The 27,763-nt window shown below is 39.7% G+C and overlaps 2 protein-coding genes across 13 annotated transcripts in view; one reads left to right on the top strand and one right to left on the bottom strand.

Annotated features, from left to right (window-relative positions):
- The window catches only part of MAPK14 (mitogen-activated protein kinase 14), a 91,030-nt gene extending 83,314 nt beyond the window's left edge, over window positions 1-7,716 (bottom strand). Inside the window, exon 1 of one of the 2 annotated variants that reach the window (XM_074236428.1) lies at window positions 7,274-7,716. In XM_074236428.1, coding sequence (XP_074092529.1) covers window positions 7,274-7,389 — 116 coding nt within the window. In that variant the 5' untranslated portion in view covers window positions 7,390-7,716. The remainder of the gene's footprint in view (window positions 1-7,273) is intronic. The other variant, XM_074236427.1, reaches the window with a different exon arrangement.
- Window positions 7,717-7,988: 272 nt separating this feature from the next.
- Window positions 7,989-27,763, top strand: part of SLC26A8 (solute carrier family 26 member 8) — a 169,180-nt gene continuing 149,405 nt past the window's right edge. For 4 of the 11 annotated variants that reach the window (XM_074236437.1, XM_074236436.1, XM_074236439.1 and 1 more), the window contains exon 1: window positions 7,989-8,762. In XM_074236437.1, the coding sequence (XP_074092538.1) occupies window positions 8,756-8,762 (7 nt within the window). In that variant the 5' untranslated portion in view covers window positions 7,989-8,755. Of the gene's footprint in view, window positions 8,763-19,331; window positions 19,501-22,148; window positions 22,249-25,828; window positions 25,947-27,763 lie in introns of those variants that run through there. The other 7 variants (XM_074236432.1, XM_074236434.1, XM_074236429.1 and 4 more) reach the window with 4 other exon arrangements.

The following is a 27,763-nucleotide window of genomic DNA, read 5'->3' on the forward strand; positions in this document are numbered from 1 at the left end:
ATGATTTAAAAAATACATCAATAAAACTTTTTAAAAACCCTGTACATTAGAAACTTGTTGTGAAGCTTATGAAATGAAAGTCTACCTTTTAATAGTGTCTCTTTAGCATCTTTGTACACTTGGGGCTCAAGATGAACCATTCTTATACTAAATTCCACAGTATAAGAAATTGTTCTATCAAGTTTCTAATGTACTCAGAATTTCAAGATAGTTCATTTGCCAACTATTAACAAGTGCTTATTATATTAACAGACATTGTGCGAAGTACTGGGGACATAAAGAAAAAACAAAAATATTCCCCTTCATTAAGGAGTTTACATTTGAAAAGGAGTCCAAACACACACACAGGCAGATATAGATATATACAGACAAGATGGAAGGTAATTCTAGAAGGAAAAGCAATAGTCACCTGGGTTAGAAGATAGGAGAAGATACCATTAGTGACCTCCTGTGAAAGGTAGCATTAGAACTGAATCTTGAAAGAAGAGGGGGAGGGGCAGCTAGGTGGCGTAGTGGATAAAGCACCAGCCTTGGAGTCAGGAGTACCTGGGTTCAAATCTGGTCTCAGACACTTAATAATTACCTAGCTGTGTGGTCTTGGGCAAGCCACTTTAACCCCATTTGCCTTACAAAAAAAAAACCTAAAAAAAAAAGAAAGAAGAGGGGACTCTGGAGGCTGGGGAGGGAGACTACTCCAGTCATAGGCAGGGGATCAAGGCTTATGTGAGAAAAAGCAATTGTCAATATGGCTGAACTGGAGAATATATGCAGAGAAATAATGTATAGGAATAAAGGAAAGAGAAGAAGGGGCCAGGTTGTGAACAGCTTTAAATAACAGAGGACTCTGTATTTGATCCTATATATCATAAGAAGTCACTGGAAAATATCAAGTGATAAAGACAGGATAAGGAAGGAGAGGGGGAAAATGACAGTCATATCTGCCCTTGGGGAAAATCATTTTGGCAAATATGTTATTAGCTTTAATTACACATTATAAATGCCCATATTGATGAGATCATAGATTCAGAGAAGTATCAGAATATTCTCATCTTAATATATTTTTTAAATTTTTATTTATTTAAGGCAATGGATTTGTGCCTGCCCAAGGTTACACAGCTAGGTAATTATTAAGTGTGAGGTCAGGTTTGAACTCAAGTCCTCCTGACTCCAGGGCTGGTCCTCTATCTACTGTGCCACCTAGCTGCTCCCATATTCTCATCTTTAAATAAATCTGTACTGAAAATTTTCTAATACATGGAATTTCTCAATTTGGCCAATCTAAAGATTCTTTGGACAATAAAGGTTTTTGGACAATATTTAACTTCAGACAGTCATAAAATAGGTAATTTGATTAGTAGTGATGACCCTTTGCTTTAATGACTACATTAAAGCCTTTAACTGTATGAATCACAATTGTGGCAAGTCCTCAAAGAGATGGGAGTACCAGATCTTAGCTGTCTCCTGGGGAACCTGTATGTGGGCCAGGAAGCAACAGTTTGAACCAAGCATGAAACAACTGATAGATTTAAGGTCAGAAAAGCAACAAGGCTATACGTTGTCATCTTATTTAACTTATACACAGAGTAGTACATCATGTGAAATGGCAGGGTGGGTGAATCAAAAGTCGAAGTTAAGGTTTCTGGGAAATATTCAGATGATACTACTCTGATGCTGGAAAGTGAAGAGGACATAAAAAGTCTCTTGATGAGGGTAAAAGAACAAAGTGAAAAAGCTGAATTGAAACTTAACCTTAAAAAAAAAACCCTTATAGGGTGGCTAGGTGGCATACTGGATAAAGCACCGGCCCTGGAGTCAGGAGTACCTGGGTGCAAATCCGGTCTCAGACACTTAATAATTACCTAGCTGTGTGGCCTTGGGCAAGCCACTTAACCCCGTCTGCTTTGCAAAAATCTAAAAAAACAAAACAAAACAAAAACTGGTCCCATCACTTCCTGACATACAAAAGGAAAAGAAATGGAAGCAGTGTCAGATTATATATTCCTAGGCTCAAAGATCACTATAGACAGTGACTGTTGTCAGGAAATTAAAAGAGACTTGCTCTCTGGAAGATAAGCTTTGGTAAATCTGGACAAAATATGACCCTGAATACAAAGATGTGTGATTTTTCCAGTAGTAATGCAATAGCTGAAAGAGTTGGACTATAAGGAAAGCTGAATGCAGCAGAACTGACACTATCCAATTGTGGGGTTGGAGAAGACTTTTGAGAGTTTCTCACACAGGAGAGATCAAATCAATCAATTTTTCTTTTTTAGGATTTTGCAAGGCAAACGGGGTTAAGTGGCTTGCCCAAGGCCACACAGCTAGGTAATTATTAAGTGTCTGAGACCGAATTTGAACCCAGGTACTCCTGACTCCAGGGCCGGTGCTTTATCCACTGCGCCACCTAGCCTCCCCCAAATCAATCAATTCTTAAAGAATTTATTCAGACTCTTCCTTGGAAGAATACTGAACTGATTTGAATACTTTGGCTACATAATGGGAATACAGGTCTCACTGGAAATGAAGGCAAATAGAGAAGGGGATGGCAGATGATGAGATGGATAGTGTCATGGAACCAACAATATGGCCCATGGGTTCATAAAGATTTGGACAAGAATAAATGACTGAACAACCACAAACAGCAATCTGATCCTTTTACCAGAAGTCCAAAGTGGCAAGGATCAGAATGGCTTGCTCTTGTCATAGGGACCAAATTTGAAATAAGCAACCTCTCTCCCCACATAGAGACATCTTGGGATCATGCTACACAAGAGATATGGGAAAACACACCACAACTGCTTAAGTCCAACTATTGAAGCTCTAACAGGAAAAGTTCCTAACTAGAATTACAACTCAAGGTACCACTGAGGAGAGCCAACCCCTATCTTATCCTAAAGGGTTAAGAAGAAGAAGGGAAAGAAAAAGGAAAGAGAAAGAGGAAAAGAGGAAGGAAATAAGGAGGGTAGAACAATACACACATGCAAACAGGATAGAAGGAAAGGAAGCCTAAGCATGTCAAGAACCTGACTACTTTGTAAGATTTTTTTCTAGCTCTATATCTATGACCCTATGAACTCATTTTAAAACACTTTAGACATAATCAGCTTCTCAAATTTTTCCATAGAATTTCACTTTATAATATAACATGGTTGACCTATATTGTATCTATCCAATAGAACATTTCAATAGGTTTCTCACCCATTACACTTATGTAAACATATTTCCCACTAGTGCCTTTCTGCAACCAATTGAACCCTTAACCTCCCTAAAACATCTTCCCATTAGTCACAAAGAGAACTGGGTAAGAATATGTCTACTGATCAGCAGAAGTTCATCAAATCTATTGAAAAAATTCAAAATGTTTCTATCAACTTCTATCACCAATATGAGATAATTATACAAAAACTAACATATCATGACTAAACAGCCTTCTTTTAGATATCTGTTCATTATTTGATTTATTGAGGGGTTTTTTTGGTTTTGGTTTTTGCAAGGTATGGGGTTAAGTGACTTGTCCAAGGTCACACAGCTGGTAAATCAGATAATTGAGATCACATTTGAATTCAGCTCTTCCTGACTCAAGGGCCAGTGTTCTATCCACTGTGCCACCTAGCTGCCCCCCCCACTTTTCATTGTTTTTCACCAGAATTTTGCTTATGCTCTATACTAAATATTTATATAATATCATCCAACTAGTGATTTCAAAGTGTTCCCCCAAATGCTAGTCCTATTTTGCATACATGAGGTGTCATGGTTCCTCCTGTCCCTGCATTTATTAAATGGTTTAATCAGTCTCAATTTTACCACAAGAGATCTGAAAAGTTGTGCACTAAAGGAAAGGAATTTAAGTTCCTGTTTATATTTCCTTAAATTCACCACAAAGATTCCCCTGCTTCTGTCCCAAAAACCACAAAATCAATGCTTTGCAACAACACATTCTTAACAATTTTGCTTCATTTCCCTTTACAGGCAATGCATAAAGTTCCTTAAAATGTCAAGTCAGTTCTCTACAATGTTCAAAATGGAAATATCTCTGTAAAACTCCAAATAAAATTCTGATTTCTGTGTTTGATTCTTTGATCTTTGACATACAAACTTTAAATATTAACGGGTTGCTATGAGCTTTTTGATATGAAGAAATCTTTCTTCTAAGATATACACAACGAGACTAAAAAGCAATGAGACAAAAAAATCCATCACTCAAGAGTCTTATGCATTCATATGAATCTTCACAGCATCTCCCTCATTTATATCCAACTCACTTGCATGTCATGGCATCACATTCCTCATGTCAAGGTCCTCTTCAAGAACAAAGGACTAATAAGATCCTCAATGAGTAATATGGCCACTTCAGGCAAATTGGGTACATAGCTCTCTTTCTTGTCTCTGACCAAAGACCCAGTAAGATTTCTTGAGGTTTACCAGTCCCCACATCACTCTGCTTTCCAAAATTGGCCTGCAATGGATCTCAGACTAAGCCTGCTTGGTCACTATTTGATCCAGATAGGTTCAGAGTGAATGTAACTAGCGATTGTTTGGGCCAGAAATGTCATAGGTCTTACCCTCCCAATTAAATTATTTCTTTTTTGGAAGTGGTCATTCTGGCCTCTTTGTCTCATCTCTCACTTAACAATCTTACGTTGAATGAGCATTGCCTCAATCCAACTGAGACCTGGGAAAGAGCTAGCTTTAAATGGCCAAGGTCTGTGCCTGCATCCTGGGCCATCTCTAGTCTTCCCAATCCATATCTGATCACTGGATGTGAAAGCCAGGGTAGTGACTTTGCAAAGAACCCTACCTCACTTACATCAAATTCATTTGCATATCATCATGGTATCACATCCCTGATATCACAGTCCTTTTTGAGTAGTCACTTACGGAAGTCACAGTTATTCCAATGTTTCTGACACTGCTCAAAATATTATTGAGGATCCTTTTTTAAAACTGCCTTTAGGGGCAGCTAGGTGGCGCAGTGGATAAAGCACCAGCCCTGGAGTCAGGAGTACCTGGGTTCAAATCTGATCTCAGACACTTAATAATTACCTAGCTGTGTGGCCCCATTTGCCTTGCAAAAAAAAAAAAAAAAACCTAAAAAAATCAAAATAAATAAATAAATAAAAACTGCCTTTAGGACCAAATTAAGAACTATTTAAAAAAGTCTCAATGCTTTATAGATATAGATGGTTTTTTGAGAAAAACCAAAACAAAAAACAGTACCTTACAGTTTGATTACCCACATTACTCACCAGAAACCCACCTACAGATGAAAAAGTTGTAGTTAATAGCATTAAAAGAAATAAAATTTGCTACAACTGAAAAAATTCACAAAAATGTATTTTGACAGATAATTCCAAAAGAATAGTTCCAAATATACTGCAAGTCTTAGGCATATGAGCAACAAAGGTTTAGAAGAGCTTACTCCCAACTTCTTTGCATATATAAGTTTTAGTCACTTTACTTTAAATTAAGCTAAGCAATAGTTGAAGTAGTAACAATACACTCAATGATTTACTATTCTCACACTTTTTTTTTAAGTTTTTGCAAGGCAATGGGGTTAACTGGCTTACCCAAGGCCACACAGCTAGGTTATTATTAAGTGGCTGAGCCTGGATTTGAACTCAAGTACTCCTGACTCCAGGGCTGGTGCTCTATCCACTGTACCACAGAGCCACCCCCCATTCTCACATTTTTATAAGAGAATATCTCACTGGATAGTTTACTTCATGCAGAACTGTTAATATTCAGAAAAAAAAACTGTATGTTCAAGAAGAATCTATTCAATTCATCTAATTATTTTGCATAAATCACTCCCCATAAATAATCAAACTTACAGCATTGATTTAGTTAAGATGTACCAAATGATCCAGGTTAAGAAACAGTCACATAAAAAATCTGAAAATGAGCAAATATAGACAAGCTTTCATAAAAGAGACTGTTTCAGTTCAACTGCTTTATTATAAAAATTTCCATTTGAAAAGAATGGGAAAAAGAGATGCAGAGTACAGTACAATCTGCTACATATATTCAATAGCTTGAGTTTGAGAGTGCAAAATGATCTGTTGGATGCAATTGCACAATCTCAGTTTCAGAGCAAATTCTACCAAACAGGAAATTCATGATGTGACTCTAAGGAGCACAAGAATCATATTGAAGGAGTATGCCAAAGATGAACATTTCCTAAAAACAAATTATTTGGCAAGTATGAAACTGTTTTACAAACAATTTTAAAGTCATGTATGCACACAACACTAATAAAACCCTGTTAACCATCTCTTACTTATTTCCAGGCTAAGAGTTTTCACAAATTATGACAAATATATTTTGGTTTTTTACTGAATGAATATGTAATTCAACTGAAAGATATTTGAATTATAGAATGAACTACCTTGTAAAATAGTGAGATGCAAAGTAAACTGTTCTGAAACAAGAATGAACATTTATTAGGAACATGGAAGACGTTTTGCTTTGGGGAGAAGAATGAACTAGACAATTCCAAAAGTGTCTAAGAATCCAAATGAAAAAAAATCTAAAGTATGTGACATAATGAATTATGGTAGCATACTTTCCACACACATTTAGAATCAATTCAGAATCAATATCCTCTTTCAAACTTCTCCATTTTCTTGTTTTCCTGATGCAAACCATTCTGCACCTGTTTTTCTTAGTAGCTAAACTAGAGCACTAGTAAAATGCACCATGGCATGGAACTTATACAATATTATTGGTAAAGTGCATTGAATCTTAACCCAATAGTACAAAAATCAAACTCCTGTCACTGAGAAGGCTCTTTTTTTTTTCATTTTGGGGGGTATCATCACACCAGGCCTATTATCCAGGAGTCAAGCAAAAATGTTTTGCCAAGAACTTTACTGCACTTGAATTAAGAAAAATGCTAAAATGCTTTCAATTATGCCCCGGCAAGTCTGAGATCACAATAGTCATGTAGGCTTTTCTCTTTATTAAAAAAGCAAAAGGTTGGCCTCCGACGAGCTCAGTTTGCAGCCGGCGTTATAAAGTGGCAGGCTTGCAGAGGTGTACTCCAGATTGCGAGCACAAAGGATTGCAAATACGTGAAATTTTGCCCTACGTCGTGTTTCTGAAAACAGGACTTATGTGACCGGCGGGGGCTCGCAGACCCCCCACTCTGCCACCCGCGCCCACTCCCGGCCTGGCTGCTGCGCGGCCTCCATGCCCGGCTGCCCCGAAGGCCAGGCGGGCGGGGGTCGGGCCGGGCTCCGCGGGCCCGGGGCGCCCTCCGGCTCGCAATACTCACCACACGGAGCCATAGGCGCCTGAGCCCACCGGGGACAGGTTCTGGTAGCGCTCGGGCACCTCCCAGATGGTCTTGTTGAGCTCCTGCCGGTAGAACTTGGGCCTCTCCTGAGACATCTTCGGCCGACGGCCGCGGCGAGGGGCGGCGGCTCAGCGGGAGCCAGCCGGCGCCTCCGCCCGCGCCCGCCCGGGTCGGGCTGTCCCGCAGCCCCGCGGCGCTCCGGGGCGCGGGGCGCCTCTGCCCACCCCTGGGGGCCCGGCCGCACCGAGGAGCCGGGACTGCGCCCACCTTCCGGCGGCCTCCCTCCGCGACGCGAGGGCTGGGGCGAGGGGGCGGAAGGGTCGGGGTCTCCGCCTGGCGGCGGTGGCTGCAGCGCCGGGGCCACCTCCGGCTCGGGCGGCACCGACCGCGCCAGCTGCGCCTCCTGCGCCCGCGACACCGCGAGCTCCTCCCCTCCCCCCAGCGGACGGGAACTCTCGGGCCGGATCTCGCGAGAGCTTTGCGCGGGGCGGGGCGGGGCGAGGGGCGGTCCTCCGGGAGCAGAGATTTTACCCAATATGGAACCTGCTCGAGCGGAGGATCGAGGGAAGGAAGGCGAGGGATACCCGAGGGGAGGGGGCGGAGGAGAACTGAGGGAGGCGTGTTCTCGCGAGAAGCAGCCCGCGCACTCCTCGGCGCGTCGCTTCCCGGGAGTCCAGTAGAGCGGGAACGGGGGTAGGCCGAGGCCCTGGTGCGGGACCGACAGGGAAGCGGGGGTTTGGGGGAGAAGGCCGCCGCCGCTCCCAGGGCCTCGCCCGGCCTCAGCCGGCATAAGCCGCCCACCTCGGTCCGAGTCGACCGGCCCCGTCCCAGGCGCCGGCGGCCTGACCGGACGGAGGGACCCGGATGTCTCCTTGGCAAAGGAACCACGGGCCTCAGTGCCACCATCATGTATTAAATCGACTGGCGGATGCCAAGCCCCGGATTCCGCCCCTAGACACTGGGTCTCCTCGGACACATCCCTTAACCTGCCGGCTTCAGTTTTCTGGAGACGACAATAGCACCTACTCACAGGGCTCCTAGATGGATCAAATTCAGTTCAGTAAACGTTTATTAAATGTCTTCTGTGTGCAGGCACTGTGCCAAGCCCTGGGGATGCAAAAAAAGACAGAAGTCCGTCTTGCCCTCAAAGAGTTTAAAGTCTAATGGAATGAATGAGTTAATGTGAAGGGCTTTGCACATCCGAAATATTTACTAGAATTCTCCCAAAGCTGACAGCCTAGGTAGGTTGGCTGACCTGAGTGAATCCCTTAATGCTTTTAATGAAAAATTATACTTGATAACGGAGGAAGAGCGAGGAAAGACCTTCAACAAGTTGTGAAGATCTGGAGAAATTGATGTCAAGAAGTGGACAGGATCCATGGTGAGAAAGCATGGATGGACTGTCGTCTGCATTCTTGGAGAAAGTTCTGAACCTGAGAAAAAGAGCTAAAACCTAGTACTATGTCAGGTACCAAGAGGGAAGGAAAGGTCATTGCAGACTGGGGTGATCAGGGAGGGCTTTCTGGAGGAGGTGACATTTCACTAGTACTTTAAATGTGGGAGTTGGGTAACCATGGTGGTTCCATGTTATGGGTATAACTTGAAAAAACAAAAAAAAACTAGTAGTATGAAGGCAAAAGGAATGCAAGAAATGCAGTTTTCTATCAAAAAATATTTTGACCCGATTCGAAGCACCTAAGTTCAAGTTTCCATCTCAATCACTAGTCTAGAATCTAATAATAAAGATATCTCAAGGCTTCAAAATTTGACTGTATCTGAGGTTTCTTCCATGTGAATATTACCCCCAACATTTGAATAATTCACCTATTCCTTTTCATTCTGTGACTCCTGCCTGTGCATGTTACATATTCCTCCAAATAGCATCTACCAGACATTTTTGGACACTTTCCTCTGAATTTCTTGATGGTATTGAACAATTGAACGCTTGAATTGTAGCACAGAGAATTGTTCAAGGGAGGGGGCATCTCTCTCTGCCCAGAACTCCCTTGCTCCATAATTCTACATTATCTTTCATTATCAATATATAACCTATCTACCTCCTCTTCCTTGTTGGACCTCTTTATTTTTTTTCAAAATCTTTTGCTTTTACATCATTCCCTTTCCCAATATGACTGTCTTCCTCCACTTTAAAAATAATAATAAAGGGAGGGGAAAGAGGTCAACAAAACTAAACAACACATGTAAAAAAGTTTCTCATTATCTGAAAGTATTTCCCCCATCCATGATTCTCACCTCTACCTTTTCATATCCCCTTTTTGGTGTCTTGGATTAGTTATTATAATCTCTCAGCATTCAGTTTTAATGGTTTTATCTTACCCTGTTGTAGTTATATAAATTGTTTTCCTGCTTGCTTACTTTGCTTGGCATCAATTAACAATTCTCCCTAGTCATTAAATTCATTGTTTCTTATCAGAGCATCAGTCAGTAAACATTTATAAAGCTCCTACTAGGTGCCTGCACTATGCTAAATACTGGGGATGTGAAAAGAAGTAAAGACAACCCCTGCCTTCACAATCTAATGAGGGAGACAAAAAGCAAAACAATAAAAACAACCTATATGCAGGATAGATACAGACAACCCTTACACAGAATAAATAGGAAATAATTAAAGAGGGAAGGCACTAGAAATCAGAGGTTGAGAAAGTCTTTCTGTAGATGATACTTCAGTAGAGATTTGAAAGAAGCCAGGAAAGCCAGGAAGAGGAGGTGAGGAGGGGGAATAATATTTCATTATATATCATTTTATATCATTTAGATCATTATATACCATTAGATAACCCAATTAATAGCTGCCATATTTCCAGTTTTTTGCTTCCACAAAAGTTGTTAAATTGTGGTATATATGGAGTCTTTCTTTTTTGTCACTGACCTCCTTGGGGTATATATGCCTAGAAGTGCAATGATTTGTCCTTCATTTTTGAAAAAGACCATGACATCAGGGAGATGATGCCATGACAAGCACATGTATAGGATTTGGAGGGGAGAGGAGAATTAGGCAAAGTCACCAGCCTCACTTTCTCCTCCAGAACCATCTGGGTCCAGTAGCCAGATATGAATCAGTACAACTGGAGATGACCCTGGATTCAAGGTAATCTGGGTTAAGTAATTGTTCAACTTCACACAACTAGTAAGTCAAGTGTCTGAGACTGGATTTGGACTCAGGGCCTCCTGACTCCAGGGCCTCCTGACTCCAGGGCCAGTACTCTATCTACATCATAATCCTTAGAACAAAGCGGATGGGAGTTTTAATCACTTTCTACAATAACTCCAAATTGCTTTCCATAAGATAATTAGACCAACTCACAGCTCCACCAGCAATACATTACTATGCTTTTTGGCACCTTTTCCATTTGCTAGTTCTTTTGATTTGCATTTCTCTTATTTTCAGTTAATTGTATCATTTTTTCATAACGTTCTAACTAGTTTGCAATTTTTTGAAAATTATTTTTCTTTTGACCACATATATTGGAAAACAGCTTTTGCTCAAATATATTACTCTTGGTTGACTATACATTTCTTGTTTCCTTATCAGAAATATTTGGTATGAAGATTTTCTCTTTAGTTGACAGTTTCTCTTTTTTAAATATTTTTTGTGCATATTTCTCCTCATTTCCAATTTCACCTAATTAAAAAGTTTATCTTTTATAATCTCCACTATCCTTAGCTGTCTAACCTACACTGAACTACACTTACTCTAGAGCTTATTATATCATAGTCTGGACAGTAAACATCTTCATACACTCATTTTTCCATATGAGTAATTAAGCTAAGTTCTTTTAAATGATTATGGATATCATTTTTTTGAAGTTTCACAGTTTTAGCCCTTAATGTAATCAGCACAATGTCATCTGTAAACATAAGCATTTAGATGACCTCACTGTCTATAGGAAATTGAACCCTCTTTCATTTAGACTCTGTAGCTAGACATCTCCATAATAATGGCAAATACTTTTGATAAATCTAGTTCTATGTAGGCCTTACTTGGATAATAAGAGGGTAGCACCTTTCAAGGAATGCATGAGTTTAACATAAGCAGGGGGAGGCATAGTTAATGGATGAGAGACTTTGAGGAATCATTTTTCTCTACCAAATCAAATGCTTTTTTTAGTAATCAATAAACATTAAGGATAATAGAATCTTGTCTCCTCTGTACCTTTCAGTCAGTGGTATAAAGATGTTGTCTGCTTTAGACCATAGTTTGGGAAAGCTTGCTTCTTCATAACTTCATCAAGGTTCATAGTGTAGAGCTGAACTATAAACACTGTGTAGAGTTGAAAAAAAATCTTTTGGGGGGTTCATAATATTTGTTTTCTTAATCATATATCTTTTGAGTGATAATAACAATTAAGCTTTTCCCCTCTTAACCTATAACATATGTCTCTTGGGTATTTTGAGAATTCATCTCACAGAGCTCTCAAAATGATCACCTTCAGCATGGAACTCTGATTTGCTCCTTCCCGTCATTCTGGCTTTGTTTCCATTTCTTCATATAGAATTCAAATTCTTCATGTAGAAATTGTGATATAAGAACCAAAATGTATGGACTCCTCTGGTATCAAAGGAAAAATAGTTTTTTATAAAAATCTTGACAAATCTCTTTTTTTGCCTGTGTACATTTCATTTATTCACGAGATGATGTTGATGAGGTCATTGAACCTTCCTGAAGGAACTTGGCCCCTGGCTAGGACTCAGTATATCCCTGCCTTTTGGCACAAGATTAGCTTCCTATCAACAAGACAATAAATGCCTGCCCTAGCCTGTAAAGATTCTGCCTCTGAGCTACATCTACATATCCCGGATTATTTCATCTTCCTGCCCCTTTAAAAGCTCACCTTCTGCTCAGATGAGTTGTTGTCTCCCTTTGGGAAATCAGCTTTCTCTTGAGGAGCATAATCCTCAAAATAAATGCGTTCATTTGAATTGGAGAAAGCCTGAGATAGAATTCTTTCAAGAGATGACTTGCCTACTGAACCTCATCAATGTAATTGAATAATTGGATTTTTGTAAACTCGTACATATAAAACTTCTTTTCACTTCAATCCAAGTGATTTTCCTAAAGAACATAAATGATTGTGCCAATCCTTTGGTAAACTCTATTAGTTCCCTATTGTCTGTTGCTGTGTCAAGGCGATCACAGGAGGGACTAGAAATTAAAAAAAATCTGGAAGTTTTTTAGGAGTGAATTAACTAAATGTTTCACCAAATATAACAGACTAATTTTAAAGTTGATAATTTTGTGTGGCCAGTGAAAGATGTTACAAATATCCAAATGCTCTTGGCAGAATAAAGTTCCCCACCCTGATCTATAGGATCAAATATAAACTCCTCTGTGAGTTAATTCCCTTCACAGCCTGGCTCCATCCTGTATTTCTAATTTTCATATACTTTATTGCCCTTCACAAACCTGTGATCCAGTTACACTATCCACCTCTCTCCTGTTTGTATATTTTTACTGGCTGCTTCAAATGCATAGAAGGCTTTCTTTTCTACCTTGCTTCCTTTTTTGGTCTGCTTCAAGTCACAGCTAAAATTCCTACACCAAAAGATGTCTTTTCTTGTTCCCTTCCCTGCAAGTGCCTTCTCCAAGATTACCTTCACATATATCCCTTATAAGAATATAAACTGCAGGGGGCTGCTAAGCAGCAGGCACAGTGGATAGAGCACTGACCCTGGAGTGAGGAGGATGGTTCTGAGTTCAAACTCTGCTTCAAGACTTGATATATACTGTGCAAGTCACTTAACCTATTGGCTTGCCAAAACGAAAAGAGGAAAAAAATGTAAAATAGACTGTGCAGACAAATTGGAGGATCAGCAGAGGGGACCGCTGCCAGAGCAAGCAATGATGAAGCTCAGGCCCTCGGGGCAGTTGCAGCAGTCAATCGGTTAGCTCAGCAGCAGCATCCGCAGCAGCCCAGATCCAGGAAGCAGGCTGGAGCTGGCAAGCAGGAGCCCTGAGGCAACTAAGCCTTGAGTGCTCAGCCCAGCAAAGGTGGGGAGTGGAGAGAGACTTCTGAGGTCTGTCCTCTACCTGAAAGAGGACTTTTGGGTTCTGACCACATTGAGATCCTGATCACAATCTAGGCCCCCACCCCCCCACCTCAGCCCCTTGGTAGAGGGGTGTGCTTGTGGTCATTCACAGACCAGGAGGGAAGTCAGAGCTTCACACACTTTTGGGGGGGGTGTCCCAATAATACTCAAAAGCTCAGGAAGCACCCCAAAACCAGGCACAGGCTGAAGAAATGAGTAAACAGAGAAAAAAGAGGAAAATCATTGAGAAATACATTGTCTATGATTCCAAGGAGGATCAAAATACTCAATCTGAAGATGAGGAAGTACAAGCTCCTGCATCTAAAGACTCCAAGAAAAATGGAAATTGGGCTCAGATTATGACAGAGCTCAAAAAAGATTTTGAAAATCAAGTAAGGGAGATAGAAGAAAAATTGGGAAAAGAAATGAGAGAGATGCAGGAAAAAAAATGAAAATGAAGTCAGCAGCTTAGTCAAGGAATTCCAAAAAAAATGCTGAAGAAAATAACATGTTAAAACCAGCATAGGTCAAATGCATAAAACAGTTCAAAAAGTTATTGAGGAGGGGCAGCTAGGTGGCACAGTGGATAAAGCACCGGCCCTGGAGTCATGAGTACCTGGGTTCAAATCTGGTCTCAGACACTTAATAATTATCTAGCCGTGTGGCCTTGGGCAAGCCACTTAACCCCATTTGCCTTGCAAAAACCTAAAAATAAATAAATTAATTAATAAAAATAAATAAATTGATAGATAAATGTAAGCTTAAAAAAAGTTATTGAGAAAAATACTTTAAAAAGTAGAATTGGGGGTGGCTAGGTAGCGCAGTGGATAGAGCACTGGCTCTGGAGTCAGGAGTACCTGAGTTCAAATCTGGCCTCAGACACTTAATAATTACCTAGCTGTGTGGCCTTGGGCAAGCCACTTAACCCCATTGTCTTGCAAAAAAACCTAAAAAAAAAAGACTTGGCCAGATGGAAAAAGAGATAAGAAAGCTCTCTGAGAAAAACAAATCCTTCAGATGTAGAATGGAGCTAAAGGAAGCTAATGACTTTAAGAGAAGTTAAGACACAATACTTCAACACCAAAAGAATGAAAAATTAAATGTGAAACATCTCATTGAAAAAAACAACTGATCTGGAAAACAGATTCAGGAAAGATAATTTTAAAATTATTGGAATATCTGAAAGTCATGATCAGGAAAAGAGCCTTGACCTCATTTTTAAAAGAATTCCTACAGGAAAATCCTTGAGGCAGAGGGCAAAATGGAAATTGAGAGAATCCACAAATCTCCCCTGGAAAGAGATCCAAACAAAATATAACACCCAGGAATATTATAGCCAAGTTCCAGAACTCCCAAGTCAAAGAGAAAATAATTACAAGCAGCCAGAAAAACACAATTCAAATATTGTGGAGCTGCAGTCAGGATCACACAGAACTTAGCAGCAACTACATTAAAGGCTTGTAGGGCTTGGAATATAATATTCCGGAAGACAAAAGAGCTCAGAATGCAACTGAGAATCAACTACCCAGCAAAACTGAACATCCTCTTCCATGGAAAAAGTTATATTTTCAATGAACCAGGGGAATTTCAATTGTTCCTGTTGAAACGACCAGAGCTGAACAAAAAGTTTGATCTTCAAATATAGGACTCAGCTGAAGCATAGAGAGTGGAGGAGAAGGGTAAAATATGAGGGACTTAATGATGATGAACTGCATTTATTCCTGCATAGAATGATACTGATAATATTCATGTAAAGGTTCTCATTTAATAGAGCAGATAGAAGGAGCTTATATAGATGAAGCACAGAAGAGAGCTGAATTTGAAGATATATTGTAAAAATGGAGTCAATGGCTAAAAGGGAAATGTAATGGGAGAAAGAGAAAGGAGAGGTGGAATAGGCTAAGTTATTTCGTATAATAAGATTTTTATTGCAATGAAATGGAAGTGGGGAAGGTGAGGGGGAATGAGGGAACCTTTGCTCTCATCAGAGGTGGCTTGGAGAGGAAACAGCATATAAACTAGACATCTAGAGTAAAAGGGAGAGAAGGGGGAAGGGGGGGAAGGGGGGTGATAGAGGAGAGGGTGGATCATGGGGGAGAGTGGTCAGATATAACACATTTTTTTTTACTTCTTGCAAGGGGCTGAGAATTGGATGGCCTGTCCAGGACCACAGGGCTGGGTGGTTGCTGGGCCTTAGGGGTAGTATATAGGTTTGAGGCCTCTTGGCCCCAGGGCCTGTGATCAGTCCACTGTGCCACTCAGCTACCCTACAGCACATTTTAGAAGAGGGATAGAGTGAAAGGAGAGAGAAAACATTGTATATGGTAATGGGGAGGTCTGGATGGAGGGAAGTTGCAATCAGCAATGGCAACAGTGGAAAAATATGGAAGTAGCTTTTGTGATGGACTTATCAAAAAGAATGTGATCCACCTGAGACAGAGCTGGTGGTATCAGAACACAGACAGAAGCACTTTTTTTTATCTTTACTTTATTTCTCCTGAGGGTCTATATTTTTTGGGGGAAGGGGGTATTTTGTTTACTATTAAACAATATTTTAGTAATGTATTAAAAAGTCATTTGTTAAAAAATAAAAATAAATTTTAAAAAATAGACTGTGCATTTGATTTAGTATTCCCGGTATTTAGCACAATACCTGATCTAGAAAAAGCACTTAATAAATGAAATAAGCACATACTATAAACTAGGTACTGAGAATATAAAGACAATAGAGAAATAGTTCTTGTTCTCAAGGAGTTTACATTCTGCAAAGAGATTTTTTTTGAAGGAAGCACTAGATGGGGGGAATCAGAAAAGGTCATAAATATGAAGTGGCATCTAAGTTAAGCTTTTTTTTTGGTGGGGCAATGGGGTCAAATGACTTGCCCAAGGTCACACAGCTAGTGCATCATCTCTGAGGTCAAATTTGAACTCAGGTCTTCCTGACTTTAGGGCTGGTACCCCAACCACTATACCACCTAGCTGCCCCTTAACTAACGTTTAAAGAAACTATACTCTTCAGTGTATAATAGATAGAGCATTATCTCCTGCTCAGTGGTGCAGTAGAGCACTGGGCTTGCAATAAAGATAGACCTCTTTTCCTTGGTTCAAATTTAGCCTCAGACACTTATATGACCCTGGAAAAGTCACTTAACCTGTTCACCTCAATTTCCTCATCTATAAAATGAACTGGAAAAGGAAATGGCAAACCACTCCAGTATCTTTGCCACGAAAACTTCCAATGAATTAGGAAGAGCCAGACAGGACTGAACTGGACTAGAGAGACTCTTTTAGGTTTTTTAGGGTTGTTTTTTTTAGGTTTTTTTTTTTTTGCAAGGCAATGGGGTTAAGTGGCTTGCCCAAGGCAACACAGGTATAAAGTGTCTGAGGCCAGATTTGAACTCAAGTACTCCTGACTCCAGGGCTGGTGCTCTATCTACTGAGCCACCTAGCCACCCCTACTAGAGAGACTCTTAAAAGGTAGAGAAAGGAAGATATATTCTAAGCACAAGGGAATAGATAGCTTGGGAAAAGGCATCAACCCACCAGGAATGGGGTATAATGACCAAGGAACAGCACAAAAGGCTAATTTGGATTGTAGAGCATGTGAAGGGAAATAATATTGTATGATTAGCTTTGAAACTAGATTGTAAAAGACTTTAAATTCCAAGGCAAGGAATTTGTTTGAGAGCCTAAAGAACTACTAGAGATCATTGAACTGGGGAGTACATGGACAAACTGTGCTTTAAAAAATTATTTTGGGAGCTAAATTCTGCCCAGAAGGACAGAGTTGGGGAGGGGAGAGATTTAAGGGTTTACAGGGCAATTAGGAGGTCATTTCAAGTTGACTGTTTAAGTAGAAAAAAGGAAATCCATATGGAAAACATTATCAAGATACAAAGGATAGGACTGGCAACTGAGTAGAACTGTAGGAGAAAAGTAAAGTAGCTGAGGGAGATTGTTTCAAACCTCTGGAAGGTTAGGAATACTCTCAGGAGAACTTAGAAAGTTTGAAAGAGGAGTAGATTTAAATTTAAATTCACCTCAGTAAGGTTTATTGATGAGTTTATATTCAAAGTTATATTCAGATGTATTATGTGACTACCATAATCTCTCCATTTGGCAGAAAGACTAAGGCTTCATGCTGAGGCGATTACTAGGAGTTCTTACCTTTCTTGTTATGGAAATTAGCTAATATAGATTACACATCTTTAGGAAATAATATTTTAGATCATCATCTTCTATTTGGTTTGCTAAGATACTATATATATACATATTATATATATATATATATATCTTACAGTAAAACACATATACTGTGCTTGTAAGTAGCTTTCAGCACTAGACTCCATCCACAGCTTTTGTAATATTGAGAAGCCATCAATTCAGAGGGCTATAATACCTAAAACAAAAAAAAAAATTACAGTCTATGCTTTAGAGAAAGAATTCTGTTCATATAGTTTTTGTAAAGTGGGTGCTTTTGATGAATTTTGATGAATTTTTTCATACCCATCCAAACTGAAACTTAGTTGGCTTCAGATTACCAGTTAGCTTCAGATTCATTGTGATTCAAACCAGGCTTCACTCAGGTCAGTGATTCCTGCCTTTGAACAGTGTCAACAGGCCACTGTGGAGCTGAATTCTACTTTGTCCTATCATACATTGTAATTTTTCTTTTTTGCAACAGATACATTTCTTGTTACCTTTGGCACAGGAAAAAAAATTGTTATTCCTTATTTGATTCTCTAAGGACAATGACCTCTGAGTCATTTTTTTCACTACAATTTTATCTTCTTTTATTTATAGAATGTCAAGCTTGAACTATTTAATACTTACCAGCAGTATGTTAAAAATGCCATATTTAGAGTACTAAGTTTCTAGATGATTTGAAATTGTTATTTTTAGGATTACTTTCTCCCTTTTCCACCTCTGTCATCACTGCAGAAATGTAAAGAGATCTTTGTTAAGGTCATTTAAATTTTTCTTTATTTCATTAGTTGTCATGGTCAAAAATCCATCATGTAGTATAGTTCTTTATCTTTTTTTTGTGTCATGGGTTTTTTTTGTCAGACTGGGGGAATTCTATAAAATCCCTTCTCAGAATGTTTTTAAATGCATAAAACACATAGAGTTACAGTTATCATATATCATATAATACAGAAATACAGTTATCAAAATAGTTTTTAATTTTGAACTTTTAAAAAAGTTCACAGACATAAGAGAAGAGGGTTTAACTCAGGATCGCTGATTCCAGAGCCACTGCTCTTTCCACTGTGGTATTATCGAACCTTATACTTTACTTCTTCATGACAAGCACTGCATACTCACCCTGTAGCACCTCTTTAAGGAGGGCTCAAAATTGATAATCTGACTTGGAAATAATAATTCTTGGTTTTCATTGAAAGGATGAGAAGAATATGGCCCCTGGGAAGGGTTTGAGAATGGGGTTGGAAGGGAAGGGGAGGGGTTGAGTGAAGAGGGGCTGTGAATGTCACTGAGATTGATGTTGAAATGAGACAGGAGTCATTCTGAGAATGAGGTTGAGGAGTGGACACTGCAATTTGGAGTATGTGGCTGAGGAGGTGTGGAGAGACTTCGAACCTAAGAGAAAGCTTAGGGCAGAAGATGAAAAGGTGGTACCCAAGATGGTGAACTGAGGATGTAATACGTGAAAGGCTGGGGAGGTGGGAAGGTAAAGGTGAGAATAGGGAGGGCCTGACAGAGGGGTGCAGTGGGGCGCCAGAGGAGTAGAACCTGAGGATGAGAGGTTGAGAAAAGACAAAACAGATAAAGGAACGGGTTGAAACAGATGTTGCGGGACCAAGGAATTTGTAGAAGTGAGGGTAAGAGACTGAGGGGGCAGCAGCTTCCAAAGAAGTAACAATGCAAAGGAGAAAAGGCAAAGAACTTCACCCGTCGGTGGGTGGGTGCCCTGCTGCCCTACCCCTCCTCCCCACCTTCACTCCTCAAGCCTTTAGAATGAGCACGAGTTCCACCGCAACGGCTTCGGAACTGCCAGGATCCCAGCCTCCCGGGCTGGGGGTGGCGCCTTCCCTGGCCGAGCAGCATCCCGACTCCCACCCCTGGGCCCCCGCAACTCTTGGACTATGGGCTTGCCCTCCTTCACTTACACTCTCACAAATGTACCAGGAGTAATGTGGGTGAGTGAGAAAGGCTTTCCCCAAACGCAGGCTGGAACCCTGAATTATCCCGGCCCCAGCCTACCTCCCTACCCTAACCCTAACTAGCAAATTAGGAGTTTCCCGGGCGGGTCAGTATGTCCTTGCACGAACGTCCGCTTTGCGCCAGCCCTAGAGCTCCTTGGAGATAGATGGGAGGTGCCTGAGGAAAGCCCGCCCCCAAAGCTTGGTGGTCCTGGAGCCGGAGCCGGAGCCTGGGCGGGGGGGAGTGCGGAGAAGTGGAGGCGGGGTTGGGGAAGGAAAAACTGAAGGATAGAAAAAGAAGGAGGAGCAAAGGGGAAAGAGGAGGTGCAGAGGGAGTAGACGTAAAAGGAGCAGAAGAGCACAGCAGAAAGATGGCAGAGAGGGAAGAGAAGCAGAAAAGGGAAAGAGGGAGGAGAAAGAACAGGGAGGAGTTGTAGAAAGGAAGAGGGTGAGTTTGTTAAGACCCAGAAATCTCAAGGAGGTGGGAGGTAAATTTAATGTAGAGTAAAAGTGACCCTTAGGAAATAGCACAGGCATAGATTCTTAAAAGCTGGAAGGACATTGATCTCTCATTTGATGCAATGATCCAGGAATTAGAGGATCTGGGTTGACAATGATAGCTGTCATGTGGAAGAGGAATTGTATTAGTCTTGCTTGGTCCATAGTATAGAATTTAAGTCTCCTCCTAATATAAAGTCTTCTCAGGAAAAGGTGAGTTTTTGCCGTCACTTGATATCTAGGTAAAGGCTGAATGACTGCTTTTCAGAATTATTACAGACAGGTGTTCTTGGCCAGGTAGTGGTTGGACTTGCTGTCCTGCCAATTCTGAAATTGTGTCAGGTGTGATTTATTGGCTTTGGGCCTCAGTTTCCTGTTATGTAAAATTAAGGGTTGGAACTTATGAATCTTAAGGCCCCTTGCAGCTCTAAATCTTATAACCTCACAAAGCACTTTTGCTCTCCACCACTTTAATAGTTTACTTCTGTGTATTATGAGTTTCTGTATCCTCCTATATGAATGTATACTCCTTCAGTTAGTCAGTTATGAAGCATTTCTTAAATACCTTCTCTATGCTATGCACTGTGCTAAGTGCTGGAGATCTAATGAAAAGTAAAAGTCTGCCCCTGTTCTCAAGCATCTCATAGTGTAATGGGAGAACCAAAATGCAAACAATTATGTGTATATGTGTATGTATATATACATGGAAATATATATATATATATGGAAAATTGAATAATCAATTGAGGGAAGGCACTTACTTTAAAAAGAATCACCAGAGGCTTACCATAGAAGATGGTATTTTAGCTAGGATTAGAAGAAAAAAATAGGGCAAAATGGAGGAGAGAGAGAGAGTATTCTAGGCATAGAGGAACAGTCAGTGAAAAGTGCCAGGAGTCTGGAAATGAAGTTTCTTATATGGGGAACACAGTATTTTCACCAGTGCCCAAGAGAGTACTGAACACAAAAAGCACTTAGCAAATATTTGTTGTGTTGCGTTTTTTTTTGCTAGAAGTCACATGGACTTCCTAAGCAGGATTCAAAACCAGGTTATCTCCCTATAAATTTTACTTTCTTTCTCTTAATAGAGTGATGGAAAAATTTGACAAAATTTTAAGTCCTTGTGGACAGGTATAAAACATTCCTAAGTTCCCCCAGACATACTAACAAGCTCTAAGGCAACTGAAGCAGATAGGGTCCTGAGAAGATAGAGCCAAAGAAAGTGGGCATGGCCAAAGGCCATAGGGTCATCTGGAGGATGAGACTGAGTAATTAAAATGACCCTAGGAGAGGGAGAAAAGTCAAAAAATGAAACTATAGTGGCAGGAAAGAGAATAATAGATTTAAAATGATAAAGGACCTCAGAGGTCATATAATTCAACCTCCTTATTTTATAGATGAAGAAACTGAGATTAAGGAAGGTTTAAATGATTTGCTGAATCAGGGTTTCTGACTCGAGCTAGAGCTGCTTCTAATGTTTTCTTACAACAAAAAGCTGTTTCAAGTCTTTTGGATTTTGTGTAGTTCGTATTGTTTCTAATGTATTAGACTGACAAAGAATTGACTGAGTGAAAGGTAGAGTTAGCAACTTTGACTTTGGGAATGCTAGGTATTATAAGGTCTGTTTTGCTCAGTTTTCATGAGTTTCTTGTCATTTTCTTTTTTTTTTAATTTTACAAGTGGCAAATATGACAACAAAAGAACATAGGATATTTAGGGAGAGGAACTGGATTATCCTAAATTTGAACTTTCAATATTTAGATTTGGATATTTGAATATTTGGAATGAAGATGTCTCTAAATTTACACATTTCATGCTTCTTTTGAGTTACTGCAATTCTTCTTTGTTCATAAAGCATAGCACCTTCTTTGATATAGGCACATCATGCTGGGCAGTCCAGTGCCCAAGTCTCCCATGCCTCACAATAAGTAACAAATTTCTTCAGAGAGACCTTGTATCACTTTCTGATATCCATGTTAGTCCTTGTTTTGTGTGATTTCTCTGTAATAAAATAGTGTTTTAGGCAACTGTAGCCTTAGTATTCAAGCAATGTGGCCACCGCAACAGAATTGACTCTGTAGTAGAGTTTGAATGCATGACAGTTTAGTTTGAGAGAAGACCTCACTGCTAATACCTTATTTTGCCAGGTGATCTCCATAATCTTCCTAAGATAACTCAAATGGAAGCAATTCAGTTTCCTGGAATGTCTCTAATATGGTTCAGGTTTCATAGGCATACAGCAAAGAGGTCAGTACAAAAGCTCTATAGACCTTCAGTTTGGTAGGCAATCTAATATCTCTTCTCTACCACACTTTCTTCTGGAGTCTCCCAAACATTGATCTAGCACTGGCAATATATGTATCAACCTTATCATCTGTGTGGGAAGGATGCTGCCAAGGTAAGTGAATTTGTCCATGGTATTTAAAATTTCTCCATTTACTATAATCAGTGATTCCACTTAGGGGTGGTGTGGTTCTGACTGGGAGAGAATATCTATTTTCTTAGTGCTAATTGTTAGACCAAAACTAGCAAAAGAAGCAGTTACTTAATCCATACTTTGTTGTATTTCAGCTTCCAAAACTGCATTGAGTGTAGATCATCTGCTGCAAACAAATCCACTTTAGACCTGGCTTGTAGCTTTTTCAAGTTAAATAATTTACTATTAACTCCCCATCCTGGGAATAACTTCCTCTTGCCTTATAACCCAGAAAAATTTCAGTTAGCTTTTGTATGAGCAGTTGTGAGTCTTGTTAATCTCAACTGGAAAAGACTCAGCACCAGTCACATTGCCAAAACACAGAAACCTAATGGCATTAGGTTAGAAGCTAAACTAGAGAGGGATTGACTTCAATCTGGGGAATACAGACAATGGCTTCAGCATTGATTGATGATAGTCTGTTAAGAAAACTATGGGAACAATCATCCCATCTCTTCAGGATCATGTCCTTAACATTAATCACTGTGACTCCAACAGCACTGAGTAGTTGAGATGCACCATTTGTCTTTGGCCTATAAATAGTCCTCAGGGCAACACAAGAGCACTTTGGATTGTAACTATCTGCATAAAACTGAATTTCATCTACCTTCTTTTTTTTTTTTTAGGTATTTGTAAGGCAAACAGGGTTAAGTGGCTTGCCCAAGGCCACACAGCTAGGTAATTATTAAAGTGTCTGAGACTGGATTTGAACTCAGGCACTCCTGACTCCAGGGCCGGTGCTTTATTCACTGCACCACCTAACTGCCCCTCATCTACCTTTTTACTGAGCTAAGAGTCCTGCATCTCCCTAAGCTTCTCTTGAACTTTACTTTTGATTCAGTTAAACTCTGCCTTCTTTGATGGACAGAGTATCTTGCTAGTAAACTCTGTGAAATTTTTGTTTTTGCACTTCTTAATTTCCCCCAGCATCTTCATTAAACCAATCTTGATGTTTGCAAAGGTTCTGGCCCAGATGAGTAAATGCAGTTCGGTATGCCAGATCTCTGGAAATTGCTACCTCCTTTTCTGCTCCACTGTTGCCAACCATGCATTGACTTAGTTTTCTCTATAAGTTAACCAGGAATCGTTTGTGCAAGGAGAAGTGTTCTTATCTGTTGTCATTAAGTCCTATGGTAGTTGTCTTGGGGCCAGTGGTTTTGTTGGACTGGAATGTTTAGCCTGGAGAGGAAAAGTCTAGCACTCTGGACCATATATCACCTAATCACTTTTTTGTCTCTTTCTGTGTTTGTACCATATATCACCTATGTTATTTTTTGTCTGTCTCTTCTTACAATAACATGGTCTATCAAATGCCATTGTTTGTTGTGAGGGGTGTTTCCATGAAGCTTTATTGTAAATTTTAAGTAAATGGAAGACAGTGATGATGATAAGAAGGTCATGGGACAATAAATCTTCAGTAGTTAGTGACTGCTGTTATTGTTTTTTCTGACTCCATTTCTTCCAAGCACCCCTGACATGTCTGATGATCTGTGCCTATTCTTGCATTACAGTCACCTAGAATTTATAAGTCTAACCTCTTTTGACACATTAATGATGAGAACTCCAGGTCTTCATAAAATTTTTCTTTGATCTCATCAGGGTTCATCAAGGTGGGAGCATAGGCACTGATATAGCATGGCACTTTTTTGCAAACAGCAATTGCATTGTCACAAGCCTGTCATTCATTCTTCATAAAGGCATAAAACATTCCTAAGTTCTATGTCCCTTTTTGTCTTGGTAGGAAGTCAAGCTAATTGGAATAAATTAATTTTGACTGCCAAAATTATGCCAGTTTCACAGTGCTCCCCATCACTGAGGCCACTCCAGAAAAATCTGAATCCAGCTCTATCTTTGCCTTTATAGTCATTGGAAGAAATTGTTTTCATCTTCCCATTATACCAAAGGAAGTCTTCACATACTTGGGGTAGTCACTCCCCTAATTTGTTGATGAGTTTGAGTTGGTTATCCTCAGCCTGGTTTAACGGTATGCCGAAATGGGGCCCTGGCCACTGCCATGTTACAGCTTCTTGGAACCACAGATAAGAGTTGAGAGAATCAGATGGATACCAAAGGTGGAAAACAGACTTCACACCAGTGATGCTAATCTTCCCTGAACATCTGATACTCTAGACAGTCCATCCTTTCCTTCTGTATGAGTACCTCCTTTGTTGTGTTATATAACATTTATAATTGGAGAGAATGTTGAAGGAAGCACATCTTCTGCAGTATTCTGAGGAGTAATATTCCTAATTTGATTTTCTTTTATGAAACAAGGACTTTAAGGTGTCTTTCTGTGAGACTGCCCCAACTAATAAGAAGAATGTGATAGTGTTAAATTATGATCCCTTATCCTTTGTCTTTAGGACTTAGCAAATATTTATTCACCACAAAATCTTTTCCCAGTAATTAGCACATGTTAGTAATCACAGGTGCAGATTAAGAAATTCTTTCACATTTGTCTAGCCATGTCTAGATAAGACAGAGGAAAGAGAAAGGAAAAAAAAACTATCAAGGAAAAGATTCTTTTGCAACTATTAAAATCCAGGCAGCTGCTCTACCACTTGATACCTATGTGTTCTTGGGTAACTAATTAGCCTCTTTATGCCTCAGTTTCCTTATCTCTAAAATGACTGAATTTGATTTGCAGTGCCTTTCAACTCTGTTTCTGTGATCTATGGTTTCACTTATTTCTATTCTCCCTACCATCTATGTAATAAAAAAGTCAGAACTTTTTTGGTAATTTAAATACATAAATTTTTTTTTTACCTTAATTTTTCTTTCTGACTTCAGTTACCCTGAATACACATTGTGATGAAATGATGAGAGAGAAAAGATTGAGAATTTGGAAAGCAGATTTATTATAAGTTGTTAAAAATTCATTTCAGCTGCCTAAGGTCAAAAAATAGATGTCATTCAGTGAATTGAAAGAAGTGAGCTTGTTGATTTTATTAGTTTACCCACCAACAATTCTGCAAATTTAGTATCTGCTGAAAGATTCAAATGAAAACTTAGGATAATTGGACTTTGGGGACTAAAACAATTTGCTATCAGTAGAAATTGGTGGCATTTATTAAAAATTGCCACATTTTCAGAGCAATGAAAAACATAAGAATTGTTCATCCATCCATGTAGGTATTTCCTTGAAAACAATACTGCCACATATATGGTGCTTTAAGTTTCTAAAGCTCTTGACAAACATCCCCTTTGATTTTCATAAAAACCTTGTGGGATAGGTATTTTCACTTTACAGTTAAGGGAACTGAGACTGAGATATTATTTGATTTGCCCAGAGTCACATAGCTAGTTTGCTTCTGTGGTAATATACAAACCCAGGTTCCTGTTGATTCTTAGTTCCAGGGCATTTTCCAGTATATCACACTGCCTCTAAAAGTATCATCAAGGGACATGTGAAAGGTCCTGATTATCAGTCAATCAACAATCTCCATATGGAACTTATTACCTCTAAAAGGTGAGATGCTTAAAAATATAAATATTATGACTTCAAAGATGCTTTAAACAAATTCATGGAAGATGAAACAGAATTATATGCTCAGGGAAATTACAGTGTTTTAGGGATACATTCATTCTCCTCCTCCTCAGCACACCTCTAGGTAGTGCAGTGCTATGGGCCTGGAATCAGAAAAACCTGAGTTCAAATTTGACCTCAGACTCTTGTTAGTTATATGACCCTGGGCAAGTCACTTAACCTTGTTTGCTTCAGTTTTTCATCTGTAAAATGCACTGGAGAAGAAAATGGCAAACCACTCCAGTATCATTGTCAAGAAAACCTCAAATGGGATCAAGAAGAATCAGATACAATTGAAGCAACTGAACAATAACAACACATACCAGGCACTGTACTATATATTATTGGGAATAAATAAAAAAGCAAACACATGGTCTTACTTTCAAGAAGCCCATATTCTGATGGATGTGACATCAAGCAAACAGCTTGTTTCTGACCCCCTTGTGAGCACTTGCCCCGTGTGAGTTCTCCATAGAATAATTTTTTTGGCAAGCTTATGTCTGGCATTCTAACAACATGTCTAGCCCATTGTAATTGCACACTCTGTAGTGATGTTGGAAATGCTAGGCAGTTTAGCTCGAGAAAGAACCACAGTGTCTGGTATCTTCTCCTGCCATGTGATCTTCAGAATCTTCTTAAGACAATTTAAATGGAAGCTATTCAGTTTCTTGACATGATGCTGGTAGACTGTCCAGGTTTCACAGGTATGTGTCAAAAAGGTCAGCACAATGGCTCTGTAGACCTTCAGTTTGGTAGTTGGTCTAATACATTTTCTCACCCATACTTTCTTTTAGAGCCTCCCAAATACTGTGCTAGCTCTGGCAATGTTAGTGTCAACCTCATTGTCAATGATCACAAGGGGGTCAGAAGAAGTGATTCCAAGACACCTCAAAGGTCTCGTTGAAGAATTTTAGAATTGATTGTACAGCATGGGAGACACTGGCACAGATCATACCCTCATTAGTGAAGGTGCTGCACTCTTATGAGGAAGGCAGAATTGAAAGAGTTCAAAGGAAACGTGGCATCCATAAGTTTAGAGTACCCACCTCAGGTGTTCACATAGACTATTTGTACCCAACATGTGGTAGAGCATTGCAAGCTCATATTGGTCTGATCAGCCACAGTTGAACACATTGAAATTTGTGTCAAAGTGATGTCATTTTGGTCTTCTTCCAAAATGAAAGACAAGAACCAACCAACCAACCAACCATGTATATACAATATATGTAAGGGAAGTGGTCTCGGAAAGCACTATTTTAGCAAGACCCTGGTGCAGGTTGCCAAAAGGGGATTGTTCTGGGAAACAAAATCAAGGATGCTATACTCTTCCTCAATATATCCTTTAATATCACTGTTAAAAAAGGGATATTGGATTAGGTGACCCATGGAAGAGCAGCTAGACAGGAAGGTAGTGTAAAGGAGAGTGTTGGTCCTGGTGTCAGCAATTCAAAGTTAGAATCCTGCCTCAGACACTTGCTAGCTGCCTGACCCTGGGCAAATCATTTTAACCATGCTGGAATTGTGAGAGAATCAAATGAGATGCTAATATAGTGTTTTGCAAAATCTTAAAGTATTAAGTGTTATGATGATCTTAACACAATTAGGAAATTGTATGAATTAAATCTTATAGAAAAGTATACATGATTTAATTCAACAAATATTAAATATGAGGAACTGTGGATAGAAAGACAGAAACTAAAGATTACTCCTGTTCTAAAGGAGTTTGTATTCTCCTGGGGGAGAGAGAGAGAGAGAGAGAG

The sequence above is a fragment of the Macrotis lagotis genome, chromosome 5 (assembly GCF_037893015.1).
Source record: "Macrotis lagotis isolate mMagLag1 chromosome 5, bilby.v1.9.chrom.fasta, whole genome shotgun sequence".
Classification (NCBI taxonomy): Eukaryota; Metazoa; Chordata; class Mammalia; order Peramelemorphia; family Peramelidae; genus Macrotis; species Macrotis lagotis.